Source organism: Nematolebias whitei, chromosome 11 (assembly GCF_014905685.2).
Source record: "Nematolebias whitei isolate Nwh7 chromosome 11, NemWhi1, whole genome shotgun sequence".
In the NCBI taxonomy this organism is placed as follows: Eukaryota; Metazoa; Chordata; class Actinopteri; order Cyprinodontiformes; family Rivulidae; genus Nematolebias; species Nematolebias whitei.
This window is the reverse complement of record NC_056508.1, coordinates 10,947,995-10,960,851: the sequence shown is the minus strand read 5'-3', so window position 1 is coordinate 10,960,851 and position 12,857 is coordinate 10,947,995. Positions and strand designations below refer to the sequence as shown.

At 44.4% G+C, this 12,857-nt stretch overlaps 1 protein-coding gene across 1 annotated transcript in view; it reads left to right on the top strand.

Annotated features, from left to right (window-relative positions):
* c1qtnf12 (C1q and TNF related 12) overlaps positions 1 to 12,857 on the top strand; it is a 114,783-nt gene that overhangs the window by 95,379 nt on the left and 6,547 nt on the right. The window contains exon 6 of the mRNA XM_037683798.1: positions 7,891 to 7,984. Coding sequence (XP_037539726.1) covers positions 7,891 to 7,984 — 94 coding nt within the window. The remainder of the gene's footprint in view (positions 1 to 7,890; positions 7,985 to 12,857) is intronic.

Genomic DNA, 12,857 nt, shown 5'->3' with positions numbered 1-12,857 from the left:
AATGCATCGTTTTTGCGGATGGACATTATATTAAGAATCAGAATCAGATAAGCTTTATTGTAGCAGAGCTTTCTTAGTTTACACATCCCCGTGAGCAATTTGATTAGTTGGCCTATCCAAGGCCGAATGGGGAGGCCAGATTCAGATAAGCCACAGTTGTCTTTGCGCAGGCAAACTGTTTTTCTCGTCAGTCTTGAGTTCTGCTAGTACTCTCGATGATCCAAAATGGTCAGATTTGTAAGCTTTCTGCTGGTCTGTGCTTATTAGCCTTCTCCAAGGTTGATTCCAACATGCTGGTGAGTTCCAGAAGCCACAAGTGGCCTAGGCAACACTGGGGTCACTCATAATTTGTTTCTGGAATAATTCACCCAGCTGTAAGATTATTCAGCCTCAATACATCTTCAGTTTCTTACAGTCCCAGAGCATATGATGTAAATCTGCTCCATCTTCATTACATCTATAGCATTTAGGGGAATGGGTTGGGTAAAACTGATGGAGTTTTTTAAGATACTAATTCGGTTTAACAGATTTATTTGTGTCAGTCTGAATCTCGTATTTGTAAAATCTTTTTCCTGTTTTTCCTTATTAGTTATATGTTCATATCTACAATGCTTGTTTGTCAGTAAATAAATTTGAGATATAATCTTTTTAGGAGAAATCATCTTTTCAACTTCTCTTTCTAATGGACTTTTACATTATATTTTTGGAAAAGAATTTCTGTTTTTGTCTTTTCTCCAGCTTTTCAGCTGTAAATATTTTTACAAGTCAGTAGGAGGACTTTAAATTCCATCCTCACAGATACCTCCTGTAGTAAATTTCTCTCATTCTTTCCATCTATAAGACATCCATATGAAAAATGAGAGGGTAAAGATGGGCTATGCCATCATGGGGTGTTGTGATATAGTCTGACATTTAATCCTAAACTTATGACAATTCTAACAACTTTATGTGTGATCCAAAACTAAGTTATTAGCTGTCCCTCCTATGTCTTTCCAATAGCCAAAGTATTTTAAACCTTTTAAAGTTAGTGGATGGAGCAAAGTCCTTTCAATGTTTGTCCAAGGTGGGATATATCCATCGTCCATCCATCCATCCATCCATCCATCCATCCATCCATCCATCCATCCATCCATCCATCCATCCATCCATCCATCCATCCATCCATCCATCCATCCATCCATCCATCCATCCATCCATCCATCCATCCATTTTCTTCCGCTTATCCGGGGTCGGGTCGCGGGGGTAGCAGCCTAAGTAGGGAGGCCCAGACTTCCCTCTCCTCAGCCACTTGGGCCAGCTCTTCCGGGGGAATCCCGAGGCGTTCCCAGGCCAGCCGAGAAACATAGTCCCTCCAGTGTGTCCTGGGTCTTCCTCTGGGCCTCCTTCCGGTGGGACGTGTCCGGAACACCTCACCAGGGAGGCGTCCAGAAGGCATCCTAAACAGATGCCCAAGCCACCTCAACTGGCTCCTCTCGACGTGGAGAAGCAGCGGCTCTACTCTGAGTCCCTCCCAGATGATCAAGCTTCTCACCCTATCTCTAAGGGAGAGCCCAGACACCCTACGAAAAAAACTCATTTCGGCGGCTTGTATCCGAGATCTCATTCTTTCGGTCACAACCCAAAGCTCATGACCATAGATGAGGGTAGGAATGTAGATCGATCGGTAAATTGAGAGCTTCGCCATTTGGCTCAGCTCTCTCTTCACCACGACAGACCTGTACAACGCATGCTTCACTGCTCATGCTGCACCTATCCGCCTATCGATCTCACGCTCCATTTTTCCCTCATTCGTGAACAAGACCCCAAGATACTTGAACTCCTCCACTTGGGGTAGGACCTTCCCTGACCCAGAGAGGGCACTCTACCCTTTTCTGGCTCAAGACCATGGCCTCGGATTTGGAGGAACTGATCTTCATCCCGGCCGCGTCGCATTTGGCTGCGAACCGCTCCAGCGAAAGCTGTAGATCATGATCTGATGAAGCCAATAAGACCACTTCATCTGCAAAAATCAGAGACGCAATCCTAAGGCCACCAAAACAGATCCCCTCAACACCTTGGCTGCGCCTAGAAATTCTGTCCATAAAAGTTATGAACAGAATCGGTGACAAAGGGCAACCTTGGCGGAGTCCAACTCTCACCGGGAACAAGCCCGACTTACTGCCAGCGATGCGGACCAGGCTCTGACACCGGTCATACAGGGACCTAACAGCCCATATCAAAGGGCCCGGTACCCCATACTCCCAGAGTACCCCCCACAGGGTTCCCTGAGGGACACGGTCAAAAGCCTTCTCCAAGTCCACAAAGCACATGTAGACCGGTTGGGCAAATTCCCACACACCCTCCAGGACCCTGCTGAGAGTGTAGAGCTGGTCCAGTGTTCCACGGCCAGGATGAAAACCGCACTGCTCCTCCTGAATCCGAGGTTCGACTATCCGACGAACCCTCCTCTCCAGAACCCCCAAGTAGACTTTACCAGGGAGGCTTAAGAGCGTGATTCCTCTGTAGTTGGAACACACTCTACGGTCCCCCTTTTTGAATAGGGGGACCACCACCCCGGTCTGCCAATCCAGGGGAACTTCCCCCGATGTCCACGTAATATTGCAGAGTCGCGTAAGCCAACACAACCCTACAACATCCAGAGCCTTAAGGAACTCCGAGCGAATCTCATCCACCCCTGGGGCCCTGCCACCGAGGAGCTTTTTAACCACCTCGGTGACCTCAGCACCAGAGATTGGAGGGCCCGACCCAGAGTCCCCAGGCTCCGCTTCCTCAGTAGAAGATGGGCCGGTGGGATTGAGGAGGTCTTCAAAGTATTCCACCCACCAACCCACAACATCCCGAGTTGAGGTCAGCAGCACACCACTCCCACTATAAACAGTGTTGCTGGCGTACCGGTCCCCCCCCCCCCCCCCCCATGAGATGCCGGATGGTGGACGAGAATCGCCTCAAAGCCGTGTGGAAGTCATTCTCCATGGCCTCTCCGAACTCCTTCCATGCCCGAGTTTTTGCCTCAGGGACCACCCGAGCCGCATGTCGCTTGGACTACCGGTACCCATCAGCTGCTTCCGGGGTCCCACAGGCCAAAAAGGTCTGATAGGACTCCTTCTTCAGCCTGCCGCCGCAACAGGCACCGACAACCTTGCGGCCGCAGCTCCGGTAAGCCGCCTCGACAATAGAGGCACGAAACATAGTCCACTCTGACTCAATGTCCCCCACCTCCCTTGGAACATGTTCGAAGTTCTCCCGGAGGTGGGAGTTAAAACTCCGTCTCACAGGAGACTCTGCCAGACGTTCCCAGCAAACCCTCACAATACGTTTGGGTCTGCCAGGTCTGACCGGCATCCTCCCCCACCATTGGAGCCAACTCACCACCAGGTAGTGATCAGTGGACAGCTCCGCCCCCTCTTCACCCGAGTGTCCAAGACATGTGGCCGCAGATCAGATGAGACGATGACAAAGTCGTTCATCGAACTGTGGCCTAGGGTGTCCTGGTGCCAAGAGCACATATGGACACTCTTATGCCTGAACAAGGTGTTCGTTATTGACAATCCATGACGAGCACAGAAGTCCAACAACAGAACATCACTCAGGTTCAGATCGGGGGGGCGTTCCTCCCAACCACACCCCTCCAGGTCTCACTGTCATTGCTCACATGAGCATTGAAGTCCCCCAGCAGAACAAGGGAGTCCCCAGGAGGTGCACTTTCCAGTTCCCCCTCCAAGGACTCCAGAAAGGGTGGATAATCTGAACTGCCGTTTGGTGCATAAGCACAAACGACAGTCGGAACCCGTTCCCCCACACGTAGGCGGAGGGAGGCCACCCTCTCATTCACCGGGGTGAACCCCAACACACAGGCACCAAGTTGGGGGGCAATAAGTATGCCCACTCCTGCTCGGTGCCTCTCACCAGGGGCAACTCCAGAGTGGAAGAGTATCCAGCCCCTCTCAAGGAAACTGGTTCCAGAGCCAGAGCCATGCGTAGAGGTGAGTCCGACTATTTCTAGCCGGAACCTCTCAGCCTCACACACCAGCTCAGGCTCCTTCCCCACCAGTGAGGTGGCATTCCACGTCCCAATAGCCAACTTCTGTAGCCGAGGATCAGACCGCCAGGGTCCCCGCCCTCGGCCACCACCCATCCCACATTGCACCCGACCCCTTTGGCCCATCCCACAGGTGGTGAGCCCATGGGAAGAGGGACCCACGTCTCCTCTTCGGGCTGTGCCCAGCCGAGCTCCATGGGTAAAAGCCCGGCCACCAGGCACTCGCCCACGTGCCCCACCTCCAGGCCTGGCTCCAGAGTGGGGCCCCGGTGACCCACATCCGGGCAAGGGAACATTAGGTCCGTTTATTTTTCTCATCACCGGGGTCTTTGGAATGCACTTTGTCTGGTCCCTCACCTAGGACCTGTCTGCCATGGGTGACCCTACTAGGGGTGTAAAACCCCTGACAGCATAGCTCCTAGGATCATTGGGACACTCAAACCCCTCCACCACAGTAAGGTAGCAGCCCAGGGAGGGGTATATCCATTGTAATTACGTAATTATGTGACTACAGAAAAATAGTTCTTGATTGTGCTACATTATAATAAAGTTTGAAATTTGGGAGATTAATACCTCCCTTCTCTAGAGGAGCTTTTAGTTTTGATAGATTATGGTTATTTAAACATGTTAGGATTAAAGTTTGACATAGTGTTTGTATTCGTTATTGTGTTTTTGACATTTTGTTTTTGACAGATTTCACATTGTGTTTGACCAAATGAGGCTTTCGTTGCATTTTTCAATGTTGTGATTTGTGAAAACTGTTCTTGCATTTTAGGGTAACAGAGAAAATAACTACACATGAGGACAGCTCAGTATTTCTGCATTTTGACCACTACTTGAATAAAATATCCTGATGCATGCTCAATAATCCAGGTAGAAAAATCCAAAAAAGTTAAATCTGGTCCTCTGGACATTCAAAAAAACAAAAAACAAAACAAAGCAAAAAAATGTAGATATGTTTCGTCTCTCATCCGAAAGACTTCCTCAGTCTGAGGTGCTGTATTCAGCTCAGTCTCTTAAATAGCACCTTCTCAGAGTGGATCAACCAGTTTGCTGCTGACAACCAAAACCAGCTACTCACATGGTCAAGAAGGACCATCAGCCTAACAATGGATCATTAGCACACTGATGGCTGTTTACTATTCACAGGTGTTTGAGTGATACTAGCAATAACAGCATTGTTAAAAAAAAATGGCAGGTTGGCTTTCTTGGACTGTGAGGTCTCAGTCTCTGATAGAGGACATTTGCAAACTGAGGTGTACCGCAAACCCACCCACACAGACCAGTATTTGCAGTTTGACTCCCATCACCCTTTGGAGCACAAGTTAGGAGTCATCAGAACTCTGTACCACAGAGCAGACAGCATCCCCACTAATTCAGGAGCCAGGCAGAAGGAGAAATCCCACACAAGACAGGCTCTAGAGCAATGTGAATATCCTAACTGGGCCTTCCTGAAAGCAGAGAAGAAACCCAAACAGGACTCCAGTCAGCCATCAGGTGAAAAGGAGGAACCCAGACCCAGACCAGTGGTCATTCCGTATGTTGAGGGAGTATCAGAGAAACTGAGACGTTTATTTTCTAAACATAACGTTCCAGTGCCTTTTAAACCCCAAAATACATTATGGCAAAGACTGGTTTATCCCAAATATCCAGTCCCCCGGCACAAACAGAGTAATATTGTGTATGCTGTTAAATGTCAGGAGGGCTGCTATCAGTCTTACATTGGGGAAACTAAACAGCCACTGGCCAAAAGGATGGCCCAGCACAGAAGATCAACATCATCAGGCCAGGATTCTGCGGTCTACACTCATCTCCAGGCCAGCGGTCACTCTTTCAGGGATGAAGATGTTCATGTCCTGGACAGAGAGGAATGATGGTTTGAGAGTGGAGTAAAGGAGGCCATCTTTGTGAAAGGAAATCATCCATCATTAAACAGGGTTGGAGGCCTCCGGGTTCAACTGTCCCCCTCTTACAATGCTGTTATTGCTAGTATCACTCAACCCCCTGTGAATAGTAAACAGCCATCAGTGTGCTAATGATCCATTGTTAGGCTGATGGTCCTTCTTGATCATGTGAGCAACTGGTTTTGGTTGTCAGCAGCAAACTGGTTGATCCACTCTGAGAAGGTGCTATTTAAGAGACTGAGCTGAATACAGCACCTCAGACTGAGGAAGTCTTTCGGATGAGAGATGAAAGGTATCTACATTTTTTTTTTTTGCTTTGTTTTGTTTTTTGTGTTTTTGAATGTCCAGAGGACCAGATTTAACTTTTTTGGATACTTGATTAAAACTTTACTTCATAAGTGTGGGATGGGTATTCTCAGCCAGGTGTCATAAATAAATATCAGCTATACATTACACAAAACATTCTTAAAAATAGATAATGGGCGGTAAAATTCTGTTGGTTTTTAATGAAAAATATAAACACACTACACTTTTTATACCACTGCCAACACCAGTTTTTGTTTTTACTCAAGCACATACTGCAGCTGTAATTATATCACAACACTTTTACTAAAACTTTGAACTGATGTTACTTTCAGTACAATAAATAGTTTATAATTGTAGTACATGTGCAAATGATTACATGTGAGTCGTAGTACAAAGGTTAAAAAGCTGCTTGAGAAAACACAACAAAGACTATGTTTGATGATTAAAACTCTAAAAATGGTTTGTTCACATATTTCTTGTAATTTCTCAAGCCTTGCAGATAAGGATCCTGCATTCTCCATCTGAAGTGGCCTAATTGGCTCATTGACGTAGTTGGGGGATGAAAATTGTGTCATTTTGTTCTCATAGTAGCTTCGCCTGGCCCTTCTCAACTCAAGGCCAAGGCTGACATTTTTCTTACTAGCATAGATGCTGGGATGGGTGGAGGGGGGGAGGGTTTCAAGGGTCCAGAGGAATATGGGGGTAAATGGTAAATAGCATCTTTCTATATTATCAAGACACTCAAAGCTCTTTACAACACAATCTGTGCCTCATTTATCCATTCATACAGCACTCTACTAGATCTCTACAAAGATAACTGAGCAAATCATTCTAAAGAGACTAATCAGAGCTTTATCACATTCATACACTGATGGGACACACATCGAAGGCAATGGGGGGTTCAGTGTCTTACTCAGGGGCACTTCGGCATGTGACTGCTGGTGGATTTGAACCCCCCCCCCCCCAACTCTTGCAGTGGAGGACGACTGCTCTAACCACTCAGCCACAGCCGCCCTGGGTGGAGGCAGACGTGGGTGTTTCACATTTCCCACCCAAATGTTTGATGTTGCAGTCAGGGTGATTCAAACTAGCGACTTTCCAGTCACAGGCTCACCTTCTCTAACCTCTGCGCCACCGCTCCCCCCGAAAAACAAACTAATGCATAAGGCAGTAAAATAAACACAGTGATCACAAATTATAAAACACAAAAAATATAGTCAAAATGGCCCAAAAACACAGATCCTGACAAGTTACATTTTAGAAATTGCTTTTAAAAGTCCTTTTCTTGCCAAAAACATTTTGCACATAGATAAGTGTAAATGCAGAAGCACATTAACGTTTAAACCTCTCCAGAGTTTTAAAGAAGAGGCTTTTTTAGCAATAAGAACCACTCTTTGAATATTTAGTTTTACTGTTAACACTGTATAACATAACATGTATGGACCTCTGCAGGTTCCTCATGTATGAAAAAGGTAGTTTATTGTGTGAAAATGCAACGATTTGTTTAGATGTTTTCTACACACAGCGTTAATAAGAGCATATGAATGTTTGGTTGTCAGATCCTAAGAATTAAAATGCTCAGTTGGAGATAAAAAGAAGACATTGTGTTTTTGTGAGACTAATCATTGTGCCTCCTTACAGATCACAGTGAGGTGAAGAGGAGTAAGAGTCAGCTGAAGGCCAGAGACAACGTCCGTGTGCTGATCTGCATCGAATCACTCTGTCACAGATACACGTAGGTGTTCTGTAAAGGTTGTTAAATTTATTGAAGTAGAGCTGCACTCAACATATTTCAACTCCTGCTGGTAATCAAAACCCCTACAATCCTTTCCAGATTTATTAAACCTCATTTTCACTTTTTTCTTTTTTCCTGAACAGAAAACTTTCCGTTCTTGACATTCCTGTTCAGATGGGTTTTTTCCCCACTTTGTGTGAAAATAGTTTGGCATTTCCTGTATCAAATCATTGACGGTCTTTAAAAGAAACATATTCTCATTTAGAGCCTGCGTCCCTGTCGCCAAACTAATCTTTACAGACTCACCTTTGACACTGCAGGCAGCCTGTTACAAACAAGAGACAACAGAGAAAAGTCCTTTTATTGGGACGTGGGAGGCATGATACTGTAGCTCTGCATGGAAAAAGAGAAGAAACAATATAAATCTTTGTCCTTTCCAGTAGTTTAAAGGTTCAATTTAAAGTAAAAACATAGTTTAAATGAATGAATCCCTATAGTCTCCTTTGGACTGTGCAGACTGCTACAGCCTCTCCTCCAGAGCGGTACAGTAAAGGAAATGAATAAATAATATTACTGTGATGGGTTACTTCATCACAACGCGGTTGTTGTTTTTTGAACCAAAGCAAACCATCCCACACATAAAAATGAAAAGAATGTGAAACGAGGCTGAATGTGGTGGCAGTTGAACCCAATTCAAACATGACTGATTTGGGACAAAAATGTAGCATTTTCCACTTAACACAAGCCAGTTCTCTCACTGTGGTTACAGACTGCAGAACGTTTTAACAGTCCCTGCAAAAAAGACCCGAGTTGTTGAAGGAAAGACTTTTGTGAAAATAGGATTAGTTTCTTTATATCCATCTTCTACCGCTTTTCAGTGGTCGAGTCTCAGAGGCGACAGATCCAGGAGAGAAACCTAGACTTCCCTCTCTTCAGCGACACTCTCTAGCAATTCCTGGGGGACCCCACGGTGTTCCAAGGCTAGAGAGGATTAAATAATCCCTCCGGCAAATTCTGAGTCTGCCCTGGGGCCTCGTACTAGTGGGACATTCCTGGAAAACCTCCAAAGGGAGGCATCCATGAGGCATGTTATTCAGATGCCTGAGCCACCTCAACTTACTCCGTTTGATGCAGAGGAGCAGAAGCTCCGCTTCAGGAGCTTCTCACCCTATCTCTATGGCTGAGCCCGGCCACCCTATCAAGCTCATTTTGGCTACTGGTATCAGGGTTCTCGTACTTTCAGCCATGAGCCATATCTCATGGCCACAGGTGAGGGTGACCAGTAAATTATGAGTTTTGCCTTTCAACTCAAGGCTTTCTTCACCACAAGTGACTGAAGCAACAACCTTATTACTGAGGACAAGGCCCTGAATCGTTGATCTATTTCATACTCCAACCTACCGTCACTTGTGAACAAGAATCTGTTTCAGGGTTAAGAACCTTGGCTCAGACTGAAGAGCCAAACGTACTCCGTCTGAAGCTGAACAGTCGACGTGTGGTCACATGGTTGTGGACGTTTGTCTTCACCCACACCTTTCATAGTCCACGAGACACAGCACAGCGCTCATGGGAAACCCCTCCACTGCAGTATCTGTCACCACGTGGTTTTCTTCCCACCAGAGTCTCCACTCCATCTTTGCATCCCCCATTTGGCCACATTCTGTCATGAAGAAAGCGCCACACTTTCCAGCAGACAGACTTCTCCATGCACGAGGTCTTCCTCCAGGAGTGTTTGGCCATTTGACTAATTTAGTGTGTTTGTTTAGTCATGCAGCTGACTGTCCAAGCACATTTCCACATTGACAAACACACCTTCAATCTTCTGACCAGTCACACAGTACTTATCATTTACGCCTGTGAGAAAAAGTTTGGCCAAGGCCTTGTGTTGAGAAGGGGTGGGCGAAACTGCTCTGCAAACAAAATTACACAATTTTTGTCACGCAACTGCGACAATGAGAGAAGATTTCAGCACTTTGGATGAGTACGTTGGGCCCTTTAGAGGAACTGACTTTCATCCCAGCCATTTCACACACAGCTGCAATACAATTCTTTAGTTTCTAGTACCAAGATGAGAAGCTTGATATTGTTCTTCTATCTCAAAGGCAAAAGGCCGTTAATAATGTTTTGTCTTTGACTTTGTGTGTGTGTGTTTGTTGGTCTGTTTGCAAAATGGACCATGGATGGATTTTAATGAAACTCTGAAAACAACAATGCACTTCCACAACTGAATAACTTTTAAAGTCAACCTGATTTAATATGGGCTGACCTTACAAAACACAAAAATGGCTACAACTCAGTCAGTTTTACAAATACTGAGAGAAAATTTGTTTTAGTTGCATCTGAGAGACACCTTCGACAACTGAACACTGCCACATTGCACTGGATATTTGCATAAAACATTTGCATTAACTTTTACACTCAACTCTGCTTATTTGTTGGCCAAAAATCTCATGAACCAGTGAATGAATTTTAATGAAACTTTAAGAAAATATAACTGGATGAATAACTATAGCTAACGAGCAGTACCCCGATGTCTCCTGTTGCTGATGCATTTGAATAGTGAATGTTTGACGTTTTCAAGATGTGTTTTTCTGCACTGGAGCTGAACAGAGAATGCATGTAAACCTTAATGTTCTGGTCATCTGGACAGTTTCTTTTTTTGTGCTGAAACGTTTCGCCTTCGATCCGGAAGGCTTCATCAGTCAAGGAAACGCACAACAAAACTGATTCTTCCCCCAACAGTTTACTCCAAAGTGGAACAAACCAGTTTTGCTTGTGATAAGATGGTCTCTTTGGTACCAAAGAGACAAACCAGTTTTGCTTGTGATAAGACGGTCTCTTTGGTACCAGCACAAAAAAAGAAACTGTCCAGATGACCTGACTGAAAAATGTTGGATTATATACTTGGATTATTGAGCATGGACTTTGTTGTTAATGTTCTGGGTTCAAGAAATTCAAGTGGGTGTTACACTGTGTAGAAAAACAGAGGCTGTTCTTTATTTCTTGTCCGAGGCAGCACAGAGTGACAGATCCTAGTGGATGGAGGAGCAAATTTAACCAGTGGAGCTCTTCCACTATTTCACCTTTTTATTCCCCCATTTGCTCTGCCACGGGGGGCAAGAAGGCCACCCCAGCTAAATGACTTTTTCAAACACAAAAGTGGCCATTGAGCTACATTTTCATGTAGTGGTAGCTGAGACTCATTCACAACACATACTTCGAACACTTGTTGATTGTGGAAATGGACTGTACTTATATAGTACCTTTCTATCTTGTTTCAAGATACTCAAAGCACTTTACACTACAATCTGTGCCTCATTTACTCATTCATACAGCACTCTGCTAGATTTCTACAAAGCTAATTGAACAAATCATTTTAAAGAGACTAATCAGTGCTTTAGATCACATTCATACACTGATGGGACACACATCAGAGGCTATGAGGGGTTCAGTGTCTTGCCCAGGGACACTTCGGCATGTGACTGCTGCTGGATTCAAACCCCTTACTCTCGCATTGGAGGACGACTGCTCTAACCACTCAGCCACAGCCGCCCCGTGTGTGAGATCTTACAATGCATAGTTTAAACGTATGACCTAAATGGCAACAACTCAATCATTTTCCAAAATAAAATGATCTTGGTATAAAACAGACTTAAACGTTGACAGGTGACATGCATTTCTTCAAGGGATGCTGGGATTTTAATTAAATATGTTTTTTGTCAACAGCTGGCTAACATAACTTAGCTTGAAGACTAAAGATGGGTAAATAGATAGCTTGTCACAGAATCTAAATCGGGATTAAGATGTTTGAATGTTTTATTTTTAAAACAGTATTAAAATAAAATGTTTTTTGTGAGAATATAAGCTTACAATGTTTACAGCATTGGTCAACAGTGAAGACAGGCAAACATGACCATTGGAAATAACACACACGAGTTACTGCTTAACTGGGTCTTATCAGACACCAGGCATCCCTCCCAATTTATCATACTTAGCTCAGAACTAAACAACATAGGTTTCTTGTTCTTGTTTATATGCCACGTGCATGGCCAATGTTCTGCACAAGTTTCAGGTCAATTGTTTTGACATCTTAAACCACCGTAAAACTAAATTTAATAAATTAATAGTTTAGACAGAGGAAAAATGGGCAGAGAACGGAAGAGACACATTATGTATATATATTTATAGAACCTTTGTCTGAACTGTAGTTTACAAATTGGGGGGTCTGAACCTTCCTAATTTTGGAAAAATAGAAATTGTCCCCTCCAAAAAATAAAAGAATTAATGAAAAACTGACTTCCAGTAAGTAGCTAAATGTAAAGGCTATTGGTGAGTGTCCCTGTTCATCATGCAGGAGACTGTGGTCTCATAAGGAGGTACATTACGTTAGTTACTGTTGTTTTTTTAACCAGATTATAATGCAGCTTGGTTTGTTAGGGTTACATGAAGTATGATTACGATGCAGAATACTTCATTTTCAATCCAAAACATTTTTTTTTTGTAGGTGACCACACTGATATTGCTATAATATTTAAAGGGATCTCTGATTAGTACGAACAGTAGATCTTGATTCATCATTTGAGGAGCTCATAATTTATATTGAGACACCACAAAAAAATCAGTGTTTCTGAGGAATATCATTGTTTCATTTAGTCAGGGAATGCTTAATGTTTTTGGTGCAGGATTTTCATGTGGGTAAGATTTGTACTGTGTATAAAAACAGAGGCAGATTTTTTTTCTTGTCCAAGGTGGTGCAGAGTGCTGGATCCTGATGAGCTGACGGGACAATTTTATCTACTACCACATGCACTGGTGAAGCCAGGGGGTGGCCAATGGTGGCCTTGGCCACCATTAATTATTCTTATATGCGAAT